The 20,646-nt window shown below is 38.9% G+C and overlaps 1 protein-coding gene across 2 annotated transcripts in view; it reads left to right on the top strand.

Annotated features, from left to right (window-relative positions):
- LOC147344094 (cytochrome P450 2C31-like) overlaps nt 1–20,423 on the top strand; it is a 53,180-nt gene extending 32,757 nt beyond the window's left edge. Inside the window, exons 7-9 of one of the 2 annotated variants that reach the window (XM_086378800.1) lie at nt 2,401–2,588; nt 17,580–17,721; nt 19,786–20,423. In XM_086378800.1, coding sequence (XP_086234926.1) covers nt 2,401–2,588; nt 17,580–17,721; nt 19,786–19,967 — 512 coding nt within the window. In that variant the 3' untranslated portion in view covers nt 19,968–20,423. The remainder of the gene's footprint in view (nt 1–2,400; nt 2,589–17,579; nt 17,722–19,785) is intronic. The other variant, XM_086378801.1, reaches the window with a different exon arrangement.
- Nucleotides 20,424–20,646: the final 223 nt, after the last annotated feature.

The raw sequence follows: 20,646 nt of genomic DNA, 5'->3' as shown, positions 1-20,646 counted from the left end.
CACCCTTTTGGTCAAACAAAATTTCCTGAAAAATGTAATTTCTCATCCTCCTTTTTTTCTTATTCAATCCTCATCTAAGAGAATATTTCCTTTACTCTATCATGCTTTGTGCTTTGACCTATTAAGACACTTCTATTTTTATTTTTTTGAGTTTCATTGTCTTACAATGTTGTATTAGTTTCTGCTGTAAAACGAAGTGAACCAGTTATATGTATATATATTTACGAGCTTCCCAGGGGGTGTTAGTGGTAAAGAACTCACCTGCCAACATGTGTGTGATACATAAGAGATGTGGGTTCATTCCCTGGGTTGAGAAGATCCCCTGGAAGAGGGCATGGCAACCCACTCCAGTATTCTTGCCTGGAGAATCTCATGGACAGAGGAGCCTGGCGGGCACAGTTGAAAGGGTCACAAAGAGTCAGACATGACTGAAACAACTTAGCACTATTATAAATCTATATGCATATAGATTTATAATGGTTGTATCTTTTTGTTGGTTGATTCTTTCATCATTATGTAATGTCCTTCTTTTTTCTCTTGTTCCATGCAGTCTTTGTTTTAAAGTCTATTTTGTCTAGGAATTGTTTCCTCAACTTTCTTTTTCTTCCATTTGTATTCAATACGTTTTTCTAGTGGAGCAGCTGCTGGGTGATGGTGGGTGGGGCTGGGTCATGTGGCAGCTGGTTATGAAAGCCCATGGGGTCCAGTCTAGTGCTGGTCCTCTGGTGGTTAGAGCTGGGTCCAGGGCCTCTTCCTGAGATGGCTGGCAGAGAGTTCTGGGGCTTCCTAGAATTGGGTGTCAGTTTGCTGTTGGGTGAGCCTGAGACCCAAGATGTCTTCTAGTGGTGCTGACCTGCTGTTGAGTAGGCTGGATCTTGACATGGTTGGCTGCAGGACTGCTGTGGTCCTGGGGCTGAGGTTGGCCTGCTAGTTGGTGGATCAGGCCCCAGGAGTCTTGAGGATAGTACCTGCCTTCTGGTATATGAGGCCATATCCTGGCTTCTCTGGCTGCAGGGTCTTGGGTATCTTGTTGGGGCGAGCCAGATCCTGTGTTCTCTGGCTGTAAGACCTTAGGGGTCCTGGAATTGGAGTTGGCCTGCCCGTTGTCTAAACGGGGGCCCAGGGAGACCAGGGGTTGGTGTCTCCCAATGGTTGAGAGGAGTTGGGTCCAGGGACAGCTGGGGGTCAGGGCTGCTATAGTAACTGGCATGCTGGTGGGTAGGACTGTGTCCCAGCCCAGCTAGCTACTTGGCCTCCCACATCCAAGAATGGGTGATAACTGGCTGATGAGAAGGGCCAAGGTCTGGCACTAATAAACCACAGGGAAGATTCTAAAATTGCACTCACTATCATCCATGTCCATGTGTTGGGATGAGCTCTCCAAAGTAGCTGCTACCAGCATATGTGTTCTGGAGGTGAGCGCCAACTGTCCTGTGCGTCTCTGGGAGCCTGTCCAAGATCAATAAATGGGTTTGACCCGGGGTCCTTTCAAATTACTGCTCCTGCTTCTGGGTCCCAGAGTGGGTGAGATTTTGTATACACTCTTTAAGAGTGGAGTCTCTACTTCCCACAGCTCACTAGATCATCTGAAATAAGCCCTGTTGGCCTGCAAAGCCAAGTGCTCTGGGGGCTCATCTTCCTGGTGCAGCACTCCTGGGTTAGGGAGCCCAGTGATGGGTTCAGACCCCTCACTCCTCAGGAAGAACCTCTGTAATTGTAATTATCCTGTTCATGGGACTCTTACCCCGGGGTATGGTCTTAACTGTGCTATGTTTCTGCTTCTCCTATGCATCTCATGATTCCATCCTTAGATCTTTAGTTGTTGAAGAACTTTCTCTTAGACTTCAGGTTGTTCTTATTGATAGTTGCTCTGTAAATCATTGTATTAATCATTTTGTAATGCTTGTGGGAGGAGGTGATCTCAGAGTCTTTCTACTCTGTCATCATGGATATTCTCCCTTAACTTACTCATTATTCCTATGTGTTGAGTCAACCAAGCATCTTGTTCAGTTGGTCCATTTATTAAGTATTTACTGCATGGAGTACTTCTACTCTCTTAGAACCTTTATAAAATAAAACTGACATAAACAAAATGGTTAAACTGCATGATGTGAGCCTTTGAGATCCCACATCCCTGAGTTTATTTTAAAAAATACACAAAGGAGAGAATCAGAATTGAGAAATGAATTTCATGATGTAACTGTGCTTTATATATGTGTGTATTTAAGTCTCTAATGAAATTCCAATTTGCCCATGACATTGATTCTATATCTTTTTTTTCCCTTGTAGGGAAACACATGTAATTTTTCCTTCTCTCCATAGCCTACCACAATGTAATCATGATTAAGAAGATAAAATATCTTTATCACTTGACATAAATTCTGATTTCTACCTTGCCAGCTAAAGTCCAGGAAGAAATTAACCGTGTGGTTGGCAGAAACCGGAGTCCCTGCATGCAGGACAGGAGCCGCATGCCCTACACAGATGCTGTGATCCACGAGATCCAGAGATACATTGACATTGTCCCCAACAACCTACCCCATGCTGCAGCTCAGGACATTAAATTCAGAGAATATCTCATTCCCAAGGTGAGAGGTATTTCATCTATACTCCTCATTAAGACTCTTAGGTTTCAACTATCACAGCAGAAGATGTATAGATTGCCTAATTGTCTATATTATTACACAGTCATATCTCAGGTATTTCACCCGCTGACCACATGCTTCTTTCCTTTTAGTTTGTAGATACATTTTAATAAATATAGTAGTACTTAGACTCCCACAGGATTCTCAGTAAATTGTTAGTCCCATATTCTGCCTGTTCATTAGGCTAATCTTCTGTCCAACCCTTATATTCCAGTGTATATTTTATTACTCTTACCACTTAATCAGTAAGCACCTCCTTATCCGTTTCACTTGTCAAAAGTCTAATGCAATAGTTTTCTTTCTCCCTACCTGCATTTGAGCTACTGATCCCTTCTGGAAGACCGTGCAGCCCATCCGGGTAATATTATAGTCACCAACTCAATCAGTTCAGTTTAGTTCAGTTGCTCAGTCATGTTTGACTCTTTGTGACCTCATGAAGTGCAGCACGCCAGGCCTCCCTGTGCATCACCAACTCCCAGAGTCCACTCAAACTCATGTCCATCGAGTCAGTGAAGCTATTCAACCATTTCATCCTCTGTCATCCCCTTCTCCTTCTGTCTTCAATTTTTCCCAGCATCAGGGTCTTTTTGAATGAGTCAGTTCTTCGCATCAAGTGGCCAAAGTATTGGAGTTTCAGCTTCAACATCAGTCCTTCCAATGAGCACCCAGGACTGATCTCCTTTAGGATGGACTGGTTGGATCTCCTTGCAGTCCAAGGGACTCTCAAGAGTCTTCTCCAACAACAGAATTCAAAAGCATAATTTCTTCACTGCTCAGCTTTCTTCACAGTCCAACTCTCACATCCATACATGACCACTGGAAAAATCATAGCCTTGACTAGACAGACCTCATTGGCAAAGTAATGTCTGTGCTTTTTATTATGCTGTTTAGGTTGGTCATAACTTTCCTTCCAAAGAGTAAGTGTCTTTTTATTTCATGGCTGCAGTGACCATCTGCAGTGATTTTGGAGCCCCCAAAATAAGGTCTGCCACTGTTTCCCCATCTATTTGCCATGAAGTGATGGGACTGAGTGCCATGATCTTAGTTTTCTGAATGTTGAGTTTTAAGCCAACTTTTCCACTCTCCTTTTTCACTTTCATCAAGAGGCTCTTTAGTTCTTCTTCACTTTCTGCCATAAGGGTTTGGTCATCTGCATATCTGAGGTTATTGATATTTCTCTCAGCAATCTTGATTCCAGCTTGTGCTTCCTCCCACCCAGCGTTTCTCATGATGTACCCTGCATATAAGATAAATAAGCAGGGTGAAAATATACAGCCTTGACATACTCCTTTTCCTATTTGGAACAAGTCTGTTGCTCCATGTCCAGTTCTAACTCTTGCTTGCTGACCTGCATACAGGTTTCTCAAGAGGAAGGTCAGGTGGTCTGGTATTCCCATCTCTTTCAGGATTTTCCATGATTTATTGTGATCTGCACAAAGTCTTTGGCATAGTCAGTAAAGCAGAAATAGATGTTTTTTTTTTTTTTTTTTTTTTCTGGAACTCTCTTGCTTTTTTGATGATCCGGCAGATGTTGGCAATTTGATCTCTGGTTCCTCTGCCTTTTCTAAAACCAGCTTGAATATCTGGAAGTTCATGGTTCACGTATTGCTGAAGCCTGGGTTGGAGAGTTTTGAGCATTACTTTACTAGCATGTGAGATGAGTGCAATTGTGCAGTAGTTTGAGCATTCATAATTAAATAATCAGTTCTTCTTTTTTCTTTATTCTCTCCTTCCCTGTTGGCTCCTTTCTATTAGCATTTACACATATCCAATTCTCTTGTGTCTTAAGAAAAATTTTCCCAAAATGTGGTGGGGTGGTCTTAAGATGGCGGAGGAATAGGACGTGGAGACCACTTTCTCCCCCACAAACTCATCAAAAGAACATTTGAACGCTCAGTAAATTCCACAAAACAACTTCTGAATGCCGGCAGAGGACATCAGGCACCCAGAAAAGCAGCCCATTGTTTTCGAAAGGAGATGTTTTATCAATGGTGCTGTACAGATGGAGAAGTCTTTAGGCTACTGTAAAAATAAGACTGAAAACCAGAAGCAGGAGGCTTAAGTCCAAATCCTGAGAACACCAGAGAACTCCTGACTAAAGGGAACATCAATCGACAGGAGCTCATCAAACGCCTGCATACCTACACTGAAACCAAGCACCACCAAGGGCCAACAAGTTCCAGAGCAAGACATACCAAGCAAATTCTCCAGCAACACAGGAACACAGCCCTGAGCTTCAGTATACAGGCTGCCCAAAGTCACTCCAAACCCATTGACATCTCATAACTCATTACTGGACACTTCATTGCACTCCAGAGAGAAGAAATCTAGCTCCACCCACCAGAACACTGACACAAGCTTCCCTAACCAGGAAACCTTGACAAGCCACCCATACAACCCCACCCACAGTGAGGAAACTCCATAATAAAGAGTACTCCAAAAAATGCCAGAATACAGAAAGGCCACCCCAAACAGAGCAATATAAACAAGATGAAGAGACAGAGGAATACCCAGCAGGTAAAGGAACAGGATAAATGCCCACTAAACCAAACAAAAGAGGAAGAGATAGGGAATCTATGTGATAAAAAATTCTGAATAATGATAGTGAAAATGATCCAAAATATTGAAATCAAAATGGAATCACAGATAAATAGCCTGAAGAGAAGGATTGAGGAGATGCAAGAAAGGTTTAACAAGGACCAGGAAGAAATAAAAAAGAGTAAATATATAATGAATAATGCAATAAATGAGGTCAAAAACACTCTGGCGGGAACAAATAGTAGAGTAACAGAGGCAGAAGATAGGATTAGTGAGGTAGAAGATAGAATGGTAGAAATAAATGAATCAGAGAGGAAAAAAGAAAAACGAATTGTGAATAACCAACAAATCACAGAAGAAATCAAAAAAGAAATCAAAATATGCATAGAAATGAATGAAAATGAAAACACAACAACCCAAAACCTATGAGACATGTAAAAGCAGTGCTAAGGCGAAAGTTCATAGCAATACCTCTTGAGGCATACCTCAAGAAACAAGAAAAAAGTCAAATAAATAACCTAACTCTACACCTAAAGCAACTAGAAAAGGAAGAAATGAAGAATCCCAGGGTTAGTAGAAGGAAAGAAATCTTAAAAATTAGGGAAGAAATAAATGCAAAATAAACAAAGGAGACCATAGCAAAAATCAACAAGCCAAAAGCTGGTTCTTTGAAAGGATAAATGAAATTGACAAACCATTAGCCAGACTCATCAAGAAACAAAGGGAGAAAAATCAAATCAATAAAATTAGAAATGAAAATGGAGAGATCACAACAGACAACACAGAAATACAAAGGATCATAAGAGACTACTATTAGCAATTATATGCCAATAAAATGGACAACGTGGAAGAAATGGACAAATTCTTAGAAAAGTACAACTTTCCAAAACTGAACCAGGAAGAAATAGAAAATCTTAACAGACCCATCACAAGCATGGAAATTGAAACTGTAATCAGAAATCTTCCAGCAAATAAAAGCCCAGGTCCAGACGGCTTCACAGCTGAATTCTACCAAAAGTTTAGAGAAGAGCTGACACCTATCCTACTCAAACTCTTCCAGAAAATTGCAGAGGAAGGTAAACTTCCAAACTCATTCTATGAGGCCACCATAATCCTAATACCAAAACCTGACAAAGATGCCACACACACACACAAAAACTACAGGCCAATATCACTGATGAACATAGATGCAAAAATTCTTAATAAAATTCTAGCAATCAGACTCCAACAACACATAAAAAGATCATACACCATGACCAAGTGGGCTTTATCCCAGGAATGCAAGGATTCTTCAATATCTGCAAGTCAATCAATGTAATACACCACATTAACAAATTGAAAAATAAAAGCCATATGATTATCTCAATAGATGCAGAGAAAGCCTTTGATAAAATTCAACATCCATTTATGATAAAAACCCTCCAGAAAGCAGGAATAGAAGGAACATACCTCAACATAATAAAGGCTATATATGACAAACCCACAGCAAACATTATCCTCAATGGTGAAAAATTGAAAGCATTTCCCCTAAAGTCAGGAACAAGACAAGGGTGCCCACTTTCACCACTACTATTCCACATAGTTTTGGAAGTTTTAGCCATAGCAATCAGAGCAGAAAAACAAATAAAAGGAATCCAAATTGGAAAAGAAGAAGTAAAACTCTGACCGTATGCAGATGACATGATCCTCTACATAGAACCTTAAAGACTCCACCAGAAAATTACCAGAGCTAATCAATGAATATAGTAAAATTTCAGGATATAAAATCAACACACAGAAATCCCTTGCTTTCCTGTACACTAATAAGGAGAAAATAGAAAAAGAAATTAACGAAACAATTCCATTCACCACTGCAAAAAAAAGAATAAAATACTTAGGAATATATCTACCTAAAAAACAAAAGACCTATATATAGAAAACTATAAAACACTGGTGAAAGAAATCAAAGAGGACACTAATAGATGCAGAAATAAACTTAATTGATCAGAAGTATCAATATAGTGAAAATGAGTATACTACTGAAAGCAATCTACAGATTCAATGCAATCGCTATCAAGCTACCAACGGTATTTTTCACAGAGCTAGAATGAATAATTTCACAACTTGTATGGCAATACAAAAAATCTCAAATAGCCAAAGCAATCTAGCGAAAGAAGAATGGAACTGGAGGAATCAACCCACCTGACTTCAGGCTCTACTATAAAGCCAGTCATCAAGACAGTATGGTACTGGCACAAAGACAGAAATATAGATCAATGGAACAAAATAGAAAGCCCAGAGATAAATCCACACACCTATGGACACCTTATCTTTGACAAAGGAGGCAAGAATATACAATGGATTAAAGACAATCTCTTTAACAAGTGATGGTGGGAAATCTGGTCAACCTCTTGTAGAACAATGAAACTAGAACACTTTCTAACACCATACACAAAAATAAACTCAAAATGGATTAAAGATCTAAATGTAAGACCAGAAACTATAAAACTTCTAGAGGAGAACACAGACAAAACACTCTCTTACATAAATCACAGCAGGATCCTTTATGACCCACTTCCCAGATTATTGGAAATGAAAGAAAAATAAACAAATGGGACCTAATTAAAGTTAAAAGCTTCTGCACAACAAAGGAAACTCTAGGCAAGGTGAAAAGACAGCCTTCAGAATGGGAGAAAATAATTGTAAATGAAGCAACTGACAAAGAATTAATCTCAAAAATATACAAGCAACTCCTACAGCTCAATTCCAGAAAAATAAATGACCCAATCAAAAAATGGGCCAAAGGACTAAACAGACATTTCTCCAAAGAAGACATACAGATGGCTAACACATGAAAAGATGCTCAACATCACTCATTATCAGAGAAATGCAAACCAAAACCACAATGAGGTACCATTTCATGCCAGTCAGAATGGCTGCTATCCAAAAGTCTACAAGCAATAAATGCTGGAGAGGGTGTGGAGAAAAGGGAACCCTCTTACACTGTTGGTGGGAATGCAAACTAGTACAGCATCTATGAGGAACAGTGTGGAGATTCCTTAAAAAACCAGAAATAGAACTTGCATGTGACCCAGCAATCCCACTGCTGGGCATACACACCATGGAAACCAGAATTGAAAGAGACATGTGTACCCCGATGTTCATCGCAGCAGTGTTTATAATAGCCAGGACATGGAAGCAACCTAGATGCCCATCAGCAGATGAATGGATAAGAAAGCCATGGTACATACACACAGTGGAGTATTACTCAGCCATTAAAAAGAATACATTTGAATCAGTTCTAATGAGGTGGATGAAACTGGAGCCTCTTATGCAGAGTAAAGGAAGCCAGAAAGAAAAACATAAATACAGTATACTAACGCATATATATGGAATTTAGAAAGATGGTAACAATAACCCTCGAGAAGGCAATGACACCCACTCCAGTACTCTTGCCTGGAAAATCCCATGCATGGAGGAGCCTGGTGGGCTGCTGTCTATGGGGCCGCACAGAGTCGGACACGACTGAGCGACTTCACTTTCACTTTTCAGTCTCTTGCATTGGAGAATGAAATGGCAACCCACTCCAGCGTTCTTACCTGGAGAATCCCAGGGACAGGGGAGCCTGGCGGGCTGCCATCTATGGAGTCGCACAGAGTCGGACATGACTGAAGTGACTTAGTAGCAGCAGCAGCAAGGATAACCCTGTATGCAAGACAGCAAAAGAGACACAGATGTATAGAACAGTCTTTTGGACTCTGTGGGAGAGGGCGAGGGTGGGATTATTTGGGAGAATGGCAATGAAACATGTAGAATGAATCATCATATGTGAACAAATCATCATATGTGAAACGAATCACCAGTCCAGGTTTGATGCATGATACAGGATGCTTGGGGCTGGTGTGCTGGGATGACCCAGAGGGATGGTATGGTGAGGGAGGTGGGAGGGGGGTTCATGATGGGGAACACGTGTATACCCATGGCAGATTCATGTTGATGTATGGCAAAACCAATGGAATATTGTAAAGTAAAAAAAAAAAAATTTTTTTCCCCCAAACCCTGACTCCTTCTGTTCAATATAAGTGGTGATTCTGGTCTTCTTACTGACCTTAAAGCAAAAGTTTTCACCTTTTCACTGTTGAGTATCATATTGATTGTTGGGCTGTCATATATAGCTTGTATTCGGTTGAGGTACCTTCCCTCTATACCACTTTGTTGAGAGTTTTTATGATAAATGAAAGTTGAATTTCATCAAATGCTTTTTTTTATTTTCTGAATCAACTGAGAGGATTCTTTGTTTTTTATTCCCCATTTTGTTAATGAGTTCTAACACACCAGTTGATTTACACATGTTGAATCATCCTTGCATCCCTGGGATAAATCCATCTTGCTCATAAATCCACCTGTTACTGTATTCTTCAATTCAGTTTGCTAATATTTTGTTTAGGATTTTTGAATCTATGTTTATCAAGGATTGTTGTTGTTTTTCAGTCCCTAAGTCGTGTCTGACTCTTTTCATCCCCATGGACTGTATTATGCCAGGCTTCCTTGACTTTCACCATCTCCCAGAATTTGCTCAAATTCATGTCCATTATGTTGGTGATACTGTCTCACCATCTCATCCTTTGCCGCCCTCTTCTCTGCTTGTCTTCAATCTTTCCAAGCATCAGTTTCTTTTCCAATGAGTTGGTTCTTCGAATCACGTGGCCAAAATATTGGAGCTTCAGCTTCAACATCAGTCCTTCCAATGAATATTCAGGGCTGACTTCCTTTAGGATTGACTTGTTTGATGTTGCAGTCCAAGGGACTCTTCAAGAGTCTTCTCCAGCAGCACAATTCGGAAGCACCAATTTTTTGGCACTCAGCCTTCTTTATGGTCCAACTCTCACATCCATACATAATTAACTGGAAAAACCATAGCTTTGACTGTACGGACCTTTGTTGGCAGCGTGATGTCTCTGCTGTCTAGGTTTATATGCTGTCTAATATGCTGCCTAGGTTTATCATAGCTTTTCTTCCAAGGAGCAAGCGTTTTTTAATTTCATGGCTGTGGTCACTGTCTGCAGTGAGTTACTTTGGAGCCCAAGAAAACAAAATCTGTCATTGTTTCCACTTTTCCCCCTTCTTTTAGCCATGCAGTGATGGGACCAGATATCAAGGATATTGGCCTATAATTTTCATTTCATGTAATATTCTTTTTGGTTATAATAGAAGGGTAATGTTGGCTTTTCAAAGTTAGTTTGCAAGTGGCCTTTCCTCTTGTATTTTTTGGAAGAGTTTGAGAATTGGTATTCATTTCTCTTTATATATTTGTTAGAGTTAATCAGTGAAACTGTCTTGTCCTGCACTTTGTGTTTTGGGATTGCCAGTTCAATCTCCTTACTCGTGATTCATGTATTCAGATTTCTAATTCTTCATGATTCTTTCCTGATAGGTTGTAGGTTTCTAAGAATCTATTTTTTCTAAATTCTCCAATTTGTTCTGGTATGGTTCATTATATTAACAGTTTGTTATGATTGTATGTATTTGTCCGGTATCAGTTGTAATGTTTCCTGTTTTATTTCTGCTTATTTTAGTCTTATTTCTTCTTGGTAAGTCTAGCTAAAGGTTTGTCAGTTTTGTTTATGGCTTTAAAAAGCTAACTCTTAGTCTCATTGTTTTTTTTTTTTTTTCTTTTTTCTTATTGGTCTCTGTTTCTTTTATTTACTTTACGATCTCTCTTTCCTTCCTTCTGCTGACTTTGAGCTTTGTTTTTTCTTCTTTCTTTAGTTCTTTGAGATGTCAAGTTAGGTTGCTTGTTTGATATCATTCTCATTTTTTGATGTAGGCATTTATCACTGAACTTTTCTCTTAGAACTGCTTTTCCTGATCTCACAAGTTTTGGTATGCCATCATGTTTACTTTTTTGTGTGTCTCAAGGTACTTTTTGGTTCTCTTTTGATTTATTCTTTGATCCTTTGATTGTTCAGTAGCATATTGTTTAATATCCACATCTCTGTGAATTTTCCACTTTTCTTATAATTGATTTCTCAATTTATAATATTTCGTTTGGAAATATACTTGATATGATATGATTTCAGTCTTCTAAAACTTCTTAATACTTGTTTTGTGCCTTAACATATGATCTATTCTGGGTAATGTTTCATGTGTGCTTGAGGACACTGTGTTCTATTGCTTTTGGATGGATTGTCCTTATAGGTCTAGTAAATGCATTCTACTTTTTAAATTGGAATGTTTAGTTTATTGCAATTTAATATAATTACTGATATGATGGGTCTATATTTGCAGATTCATCATTTGTGTCCTGCTTATCCATCAGGTTCATAACTCTACTCTTCCTCCTTTACTGTCTTCTCTTGGGAATAACTGTACTTTTAAATAAGTTTTTTTTTTTTTTGTCCCTCTTTTTTATATCTCTCTACTTCTCATTTCCTGCCTTCCTCTAGATTAGTAGATTTTTTTTTCAGGATTGTAAATATCTATTGTCATTGAACTATTTTTTAAATGATTTGTCTTGAGATTACAATATGTATTCTTAAATTTTTACAGTCTTCTTAAAATTAAACTATTAAATTAAAGAATACAAGAACACTGCAATCATATATGACTATTCAACTTGCTCCTCTTCCTTTATACCAAAGTTATCACATGTATAATATCTATGTATATTATAAAGCTACCATTAGTGTTATAATTATTGCTTTTAACAGGGTTGGCAAACATCTCTTTAAGAGGCCAAGCAGTGATACAGATTTTGTGGACCATGTGGTCTTAACCTGCCATTGTAGAAAAAGGTAACCATAGATAATGCTTTAAGAAATATGCAGGGAAATATTCCAATAAAACTTTGTTTACAACAGGTGGGTATCTGGATATAGATTACTGTGTTAACTGGCTATACGTTTTTTCCCTTTAGCACTTTAAATATTTCATTTTACTATTTTCTGGTTTCCATTTTTATTGATGAGTAGTCAGCCGTCATTTGAATTCTTGTTCTTGTGTAGGTAATGGGCCATTTTTCTTCGACTGCCTTCAAGTTTTCTGTGTGTATCTGACTAAATTTTAACTGCAATATATTTATGTTTAAGTCTGATTTTGTTTTATTTATTCTATTTGTCTACATTGTAGATGTCTACATTTTCTTCATTATTTTCTCTAATATATTTTACCCGTCCTCTCTTACTTATTTTCTTTTTCTTTTTTGGTACTCCAATCACCTTTTGTGTTGTTGAAAAGGTTCCTTAGGTTCTGGTTGCTTATTTATTTTCAATTTTTTCCTTTTCTCCAGACTGAAAAAAGTTTTATTGATTTTTCTTCTATTTCACCAATTTTTTCTTTCAAACTATTGCAAAGCCTATTTAATAATTAATCTAATCTACCATAAATTTAGGTTTTGGATTTTCCATTTGGCTTCTCTTTACAATTTATATTTTGATAATTCGTTCATTAACATTTTACTTCATGTTGAGACATTTTTTCATTTCCTTGACTATAATAGTTATGATTATAAATTCAAAATTTGATTGTGATTCAAAATTCTTATCTGTTTATTTCATTATCACTATTGTTATTTTAGTGTTACTGTTGTTCTTCTCTTTCTCTTGTGTATAGGTAACATTTTCTTGGTGTGTGTGTGTGTGTGTGTGTATGTATGTGTGTCTAATTATTTTGGATTTTGTCCTACATATTTTTAATGATATATCATAGGGACTTTTGGTTCATTTATGTCCTTTGAGGAACATCCAGCTTTGTTCATTTTCTTGTTTTAGCAGGTCATTGTTCTCAACTCAAAATTCTGAGTTTTAAATTTAGTTCTTTTTTTAACTTTAGGGTAGTTATCTGGAATTTATTCTGCATATAATTCAAGGATTATAGGATTGTCAGTTTTTTGGGATATTTCATATAGGGAATTTAAGGGTCCTGTGCTCTGGCTCTTTCTTTTATGGTATTATCCCCCACACCCGCTTTTTTCATTTCTGTGCAGTAGGTACAGCTGAATGTTGTCCTTGATTCTTTAAAGCAGTGAGATGTGGCTTATGGCCATGTTTTAGTCACTCAATATTTTGTTGTCTGAGACCTCTCCTCATGATAACATCATTAAAATGGAAAACTCACCCAGTATCTTTTTCTCTCCTCAAGTGTTTTCTACACTTGAGTGTCTTCATGGTTTTGGCTACCTTGCAGAATGTGTGTGTTTGTTTGTATTTCACAGTTTATACTTACTGTCTGTTGGGAAGTTCTTCCAATAGGGGCTTCTCAGCCGTTACTCTATTTTTATGTCTCTAAATTCACTAATCTTTTCTTTTGCAGTCTCTAATGTTTTAATTCAATCCAGTAAAAGTTTCATTTCTAGAATTTCTATTTTTATCGTTTTAAATCTCTGTTTAGATCTCCCATTTATTCTTTTTTTGTTATTAATTATTCCTTTAAGAACTTGGATATACTTATGATGGATGGTTTGTAGTTCTTGTGTAGTTCTTAGATAATTCTAATATCTAGGATAATATGGGTTCTACTTCTATTGGCTCTTTTCCCTTCAAACTTGGGTCACATTTACTTCATTTCACATTTACTTTTAATTTTCTGTTGTATAGTGAACGTTTTGAGTGATGTCTTATGGGGAGTCTGGGTTACCCTTTCTTTAAGGGCACTGAATTTTATTTTGATAAGCAGCTAAATCACTGACATATGTCCTTTAGTCTCTTAAGCTTACTATAATTGTTTGTCATTGTGATTTAGTTTCAATTTTTGATTTAATCTTAGGGCATGACCCTTAGTCCAGGGTGGGTTCATTAATCCAACAACTTAGAATTTGGGGGATCAATCATGACAGAAAATCTGAGTTGCACTGGGTTTGAACCTCAACTTCTCTATCACTGTACAGCATCTGGTATCCACCTTCAGTTCTCACCTCCCCAAGAGTCATACTCTAATTGGGGTCCTGAAGCTGCCCAACCCACAGACATGAATGTACAGAGAATAGTCTTGTATACTTTTGAGATCTTCCCTGTTTATAGATTCTTCCTGACTTGTGTCCTTCCTCATGAGTTGTAGGCATCAAGTTTTGATCTCTGTCTCCTTAGCTCAGAAAGGGTCCCACTTTGCTTGGCTGCCACCTCCCTGCACACTAGGAGGAAAGCGTTCTCAGAAGTATATTAGGAGTGAATATAGGGTCTACCCTAGAGAAGGCAATGGCAACCCACTCCAGTACTCTTGCCTGGAAAATCCCATGGGTGGAGGAGCCTGGTAGGCTGCAGTCCATGGGGTCGCTAAGAGTCGGACACGACTGAGCGACTTCACTTTCACTTTCATGCATTGGAGAAGGAAATGGCAACCCACTCTAGTGTTCTTGCCTGGAGAATCCCAGGGACGGGGGAGCCTGGTGGGCTGCCGTCTATGGGGTCGCACAGAGTCGGACTCGACTGAAGCGACTTAGCAGCAGCAGCAGCAGCATAGGGTCTACCTAATTCCTCTTTATTAAAGTATCACAATCCTGGATTGCTTCTTGTTCAATGCTGGAAAACTGTTACTTCGTGTTTTTTCCCCTGAGGATTTCAGAAAGTATTATTTAATTTGGCTGCACTGGGTCTTCATTGCTGCTTGTGGTTTCTCTAGTTGTGATGAGCAGAGGCTAGTCTCTAGTGCAGTGCCTGGGCTTCTCATTGCAGTGGCGTGTCTTCTTGCATCATGCAGGCTGTAGAGCATGCGGGCTCAGTAGTTGCAGTGCACGGACTTTGTTGCCCCGAGGCATGTGGGATGTTCCCGGACCAGGGATCAAACCCATGTCCTGTGGCAGGCAGATTCTTCACCACTGGATCACCAGGGAAGTCCTCCTGTCTGTTTTTATATATATTTCAGGTTTGTGAGGGTAACTCAAAAACAGTTACTCTGTTATATCTTGAAGTAGATGGTCCCATCTTCCTCAGTTGGGAAGATCCCCTGGAGAAGGAAATGGCAACCCGCTCCAGTATTCTTGCCTGGGAAATCTCACAGACAGAGTGGCCTGGCAGGCTATAGTCCTTGGGGTCGTAAAGAGTCAGACACAACTCAGACACTAAATAGCAACAGATGGTCCCATCATCCAGGATAAATTTTTTTGTCACTAATTAACTTTATATGAAAGCCTTTGTACTGTGGCCATACTATCTTCCTGTACTTCATGCTCAGGGTATATCTCTAAGCCCATCCAGGTCAGAAAATGAATCACAGGAGTTGCTGTGTCATAAGGAAGAGGTTCAGGAAAGACTGAAACTTCAGTTTCCCCTTTATTCCAGTCAGTTCAATTACTCATTCATGACCAACTCTTTGCGACCCCATGGACTGAAGCACGCCAGCCTCCCTGTCCATCACCATCCCCTGGAGCTTTCTTAAACTCCTGTATATCGAGTTGGTGATGCCATCCAATCATCTCACCCTCTGTCATCCACTTCTCCTCCTGCCTTCAATCTTTCCCAGCATCAGGGTCTTTTTGAATGGGTCAGTTCTTTGCATCAGGTGGCCAAAGTATTGGAGCTTCAACATCAGTCCTTCCAATGAACTTTCAGGACTGGTTTCCTTCAGGATTGACTGGTTTGATCTCCTTGCAGTCTAAGGGACTCTCAAGAGTCTTCTCCAATATCACAGTTCAAAAGCATCAATTCTTCAGTGCTCAACATTCTTTATGTTCCAACTCTATATTTAACTATTGGAAAAACCATAGCTTTAACTAGACACACCTTTGTCAGCAAAGTAATGTCTCTGCTTTTTAATATGTTGTCTAGGTTGATCATAGCTTTTCTTCGAAGGACTAAGCGTCTTTTAATTTCATGGCTGTGGTCACCATCTGCAGTGATTTTGGAGCCCAAGAAAATAAAGTCTGTCACTGTTTCCATTGTTTCCCCATCTATTTGCCATGAAGTGATGGAACTGGATGTCCTGACCCTAGTTTTTTGAATGTTGAGTTTTAAGTCAGTTTTTTCACCTTTCACTTTCATCAAGAGGCTCTTTAGTTCCTCTTCACTTTCTGCCATAAGGGTGTTGTTATCTTCATATCTGAGGTTATTTTTATTTCTCCTGGCAATCTTGATTCTTTTATTTATTTGCCCATATGGAAATGATGGTCTGTCTTTCAATCTATGATGTTTTGGAGTGAGAAGTATATCATGTATTTGGAAGGCCATACAGTACACCAGAAGGCATTCAGATGAATCTGAATTTGAATTTTGTCTCTGTAGTATTATGATCCCAAAATATTGTGAATAAAATCATTGTTATCATAACAGCAGCAAAATTTCTACTTATTGAGCATTTTAGCTTGTGGCAATAATCTCTGTTTAAAAAGTATTTCTTATATTATCTCATTATATAATAAAATAATGCAAATTTATTGCTTATGTTTTTTGTTGTTGTTGTTGTCAGTTTAGTTTTTTTTGGCTTGCTGAGCCACTTGTGGGATCTCAGTTCCCTAACCAGGGATTAAACCTAAGCTACAGATTGAAGCTTAGCCACCAGGCAACTCCCTGTTTATATTTTACTTGTGATGAAAATGAGGCATGCAAATGTTAAAAACAAAACAAAACAAAAAACTTTCCTATAGTCACAGAGATTAATTTAGCAGAGAAAAATTCAACTCATTCTAAAAACTAAACTCTAAATCATTATGTTATTTGGTATCTCTGAGTTTAGGAAAACCTTACAAGAAACCAGAAATGCCATCCTACTTCCAGAAGAATATTCAACAAATACATCAAAAAAACATGGCAGGAGGAGGGTATGCTTACTAGTTACTCATCTTAGTAGGAGAAGAAAATAGTTTTTAAAAATATGGCCACTCATGTAGTTTTGAAGAAGATGTCATATTTGATTCCAAAGAGAAAGAGCTAGATTTTCAGTGACATCAGCACGTTTAACGTTTTTTGTCAAGAAAAACGCAGCTCCTTTAATTTACTGGAAAGCAAGTGCAGTAGGTAGACTACAAGCTGAAGACGATTGTCTTGGAGTCAGGTTTTAACAGTGCCCTGAACTGGCGTTGTAGGATTTAAGATCTGTTAGGCTTGGTCACTGGGCTTCCCTGGTGGCTCAGACAGTAAAGAATCTGCCTGCAATGAGGGAGACCTAGGTTTGACCCCTGGGTTGGAAAGGTCCCCTGGAGGAGGGCATGGCACTCCAGTATTCTTGCCTGGAGAATCCCCATGGACAGAGGAGCCTGGTGGGCTACAGTCCATGGGGTTGCAAAGAGTCGGACATGACTTGAGTGTCTAAGCACAGCACAGGCTTGGTCATTAACTTGTTCTCTGACATGGAAAGAATAAATTTTTTTTTTTGTATGTGTGCTTCAGTCATCTCATCTACAAAAGGAAAGGATTAGACAAGGTATTTTTTTTTTCAAGCTCCATGACCATTTTTATAATCCAGTTAATCTGTTTCTCTTTATCTCAGGGCACAACCATATTAACATCTCTGACTTCTGTCCTGCACGATGGCAAGGAGTTTCCCAACCCAGAGCAGTTTGATCCTGGTCACTTCCTGGATAAAAGTGGTAACTTTAAGAAGAGTGACTACTTCATGGTTTTTTCAGCAGGCAAGCATGCTTCATTTTTGTCTACATCAGTGGTGAAATGAGAGAAGGAAGGGCTTTGCATGGAGGCTAGTCTGGGCTGGACAAATTGTCATTTGCATGAGGCCAGAGGCACTACTCCCAAAGTGCAGATAATTTCTCATTGGATTGGAGGCTGTATTTCCTGACTTCTGCTCTCTTACCCACTGCTGAGTCTCCTAAGAGCTCCTCCTAGATATTAGGCTTCTAGACACTGCGGCTTTTCTCCCCTGCCCTGAGAAGTCAATTCACTCAATGAAGTCAATTCACTCAATGTAGTCTGCATATCTTATATATACATAGTAGACTCATGCTCACTCAGGTCCAGAGATACAAATGTGGGTAACAGATGCATCCTTCCTCTAAGAAAGAGGAATGCAGGTTAAAGGCAAGGATACTCCAGAGAGAAAATACTCTTCAGAGTGTTTCCACTCTTTCAGTGGGCACCCAGAGAGAGAAGCTCCTGAATCTTGCGTTTTGAGGGACACAGCAGAGGGCAGAGTAGTTGGAAGATAAAGGAAGTTTTCTTGCAGGAAGAAACATTTTATACTTAGTATCTTCCTTTAATTTGTCAGGGTCCTTGAAAGAAAGAGGTAGGATACTTTAGACAGTTTAATGAAGAGACTGTTTTCAGAGGTGTGGACACGATTAAGGGATGTGGCAAGGAGTGGTCAAGTACTCAGGGATGAGCATCAGCAGGACGATGTTACCATCCTGTGTCGAAGAGTCAGGAGAAGGAGGGTGTTGCTGAAACTCAAGCACACTTTTAGCAAAGAGAATGGCTGCCTCAGCAGGAGATGGGTCTGTAGGTTGGAGAATACAGCCACTGCTGAAACTGTGGCCTGACAGGCTGGGACTGAGGGAGGGCATACTCTAACCTTCTCAATGTTTAATCCTCTGAGTTTACTCACAGTAAAGAAGGTAACTAACTATTGGGGTTGTGCGTTCCAAAGAAATCAACTTCCTAAACACAGAGTAGGTGCAAAAGAAAAACAAACAGAATGGATCTGGGAAGATGGAGAAACACCCCCAGACTATGAACAGTGCCCAGAGGTGATCGCATGGAGAGACGATGCTAATCTTATATTCTTCCTGAATTTTGGGTCCATTGTTACATAATGAGCCTGCTCAAGATTTCTGTTCAGTTTACAGAGTTTGTGGGATTGCTTTTGTCCTGACACTGTGCTACCATTACAAGATCTAAGGCTTTACCTTCTGAGCTTATATTCCAGTGTGTGGGACAGAGGAATAATTATAATTTCATGTGAAATATTCTGTATTAGAAGCACTAATAAGTCTTGTGGAATACCAGTGAAGGAGTAAATTATATCTGCCTGAATAGATCAAAGAAGTTTGTATAGAAAAAATGACACCTGCCGTGGATCTATAAAGATGTAGAGAATCTCAGCTGGCAGAGCTGAGGGGACAAGTATTTCATTTGGAGGAATGACTGGAAATTCCTAACACTTGAAATAGCTTATGTGTCCAGGATTGGTGAACATGTAGTAATACTCATGTCTAGTTTGTGACATTTCTTTTTATAGCTGATAGTGGTAAACTCTTAAAATAGTGTTAAAACAGGGACATGGCAAGGTCAAGATTATTTTTAGAAATCAGATGAGGAGAAATAAACCTGTTGTTGAGACTTGGGTTGGAGGTAGATGGAGAACATTTAGTGTGTCTCATGCTGATTGGGACGAGCAAGTGTGTGTATATAGGTCTGTTTGTGTGTATATGTTTGTGTATATCTGTGTGTGTGTGTGTGTGAGTATAGAAAAATGTCACTGGCCACCCTCAGTAAAGCAATTCCCACATGGGTGTACAAAAGGGATTAAAAAATATATTAAATAGAATGTACACAGAAATATGTTCTGAGGGAATGAAGCAGACCAGATTTTTGTGTAAATAGGAGAAGCCATTGGTTATTTCATCTTTCCTTAGTTTACCTATTTATTTACTTTATTATTTCATTTCATATTTATCTACATCTCCCTGTGCACTAGATCAAATGAGAATTATATGGATATTTCATTTATGTCTCATTTCTAGGAAAAAGAGTTTGTATTGGAGAAGGCCTGGCCCGCATGGAACTGTTTTTACTCCTGGTCAGCATTTTACAGAAATTTACCTTGAAACCTCTGGTTGATCCGAAGAACATTGATACTACACCACTTCTGAAAGGAGTGGGATCTATACCACACTTCTACGAGGTCTGTTTCATTCCAGTCTGAAGAAAGGGCTGCTGCCGGATCGCAGATGAGCCTCTCCAGCTCTGTCTACACAAGCTGATGCCCTTTGCCCTTGCTGTTAGCTATGGTCCACCTCTCCCTTAGAGTCAGGAGTGACTTTCCTGAGCCCTGTCTCTTCTGATTTTCTTTAAGATTCAGTTCAAGTTTTGCTTCATGAACTACAGCTCACTGTTTTGTCTTCAATAAAATGTTTTTTGTAATTCTATCCTGAGATCTTAAGCTGTATCTCATCTACAGTGGAAAGGTACCTTATAAATGTTATATTTTGATTAAAAAAAAAAATTAGAGTAGAAAATTATCACATGTGTTAAAAAATATATATGTATAATGTACTCATCTCTTACTGTTATTATCTCTTCAGGGGAGTAATCTCTTGACAGTTTGGCATGTATAATTTCTGTTTTTTCAATGTTCATTAAAGTGTAATTATAGGTGTGATGTATATGTTTTTATATATGTAACATATATGTATATATACATATACATACATACATGCAGGAAGAAAGCAGAGGAAGAGTGCTCCAGCTAGAGGGAATAACATGGGATAAAAATTACATTTGCTAGTTATTTTCAAGGCTGTCCTTTCTCTTTTCCCCTAGTTATTCAACACAGACCCACACATAGACTCAATTACAGATATAGACATATTAAAGCAAAAAAG

The sequence above is a fragment of the Bos grunniens genome, chromosome 26 (genome assembly GCF_055505025.1).
Source record: "Bos grunniens cultivar Pamir isolate PY7600 chromosome 26, Bosgru_T2T1.0, whole genome shotgun sequence".
Taxonomy (NCBI): domain Eukaryota; kingdom Metazoa; phylum Chordata; class Mammalia; order Artiodactyla; family Bovidae; genus Bos; species Bos grunniens.
The sequence above is the reverse complement of the archived record's forward strand: the minus strand, read 5'-3'. Positions and strand labels throughout refer to the sequence as shown.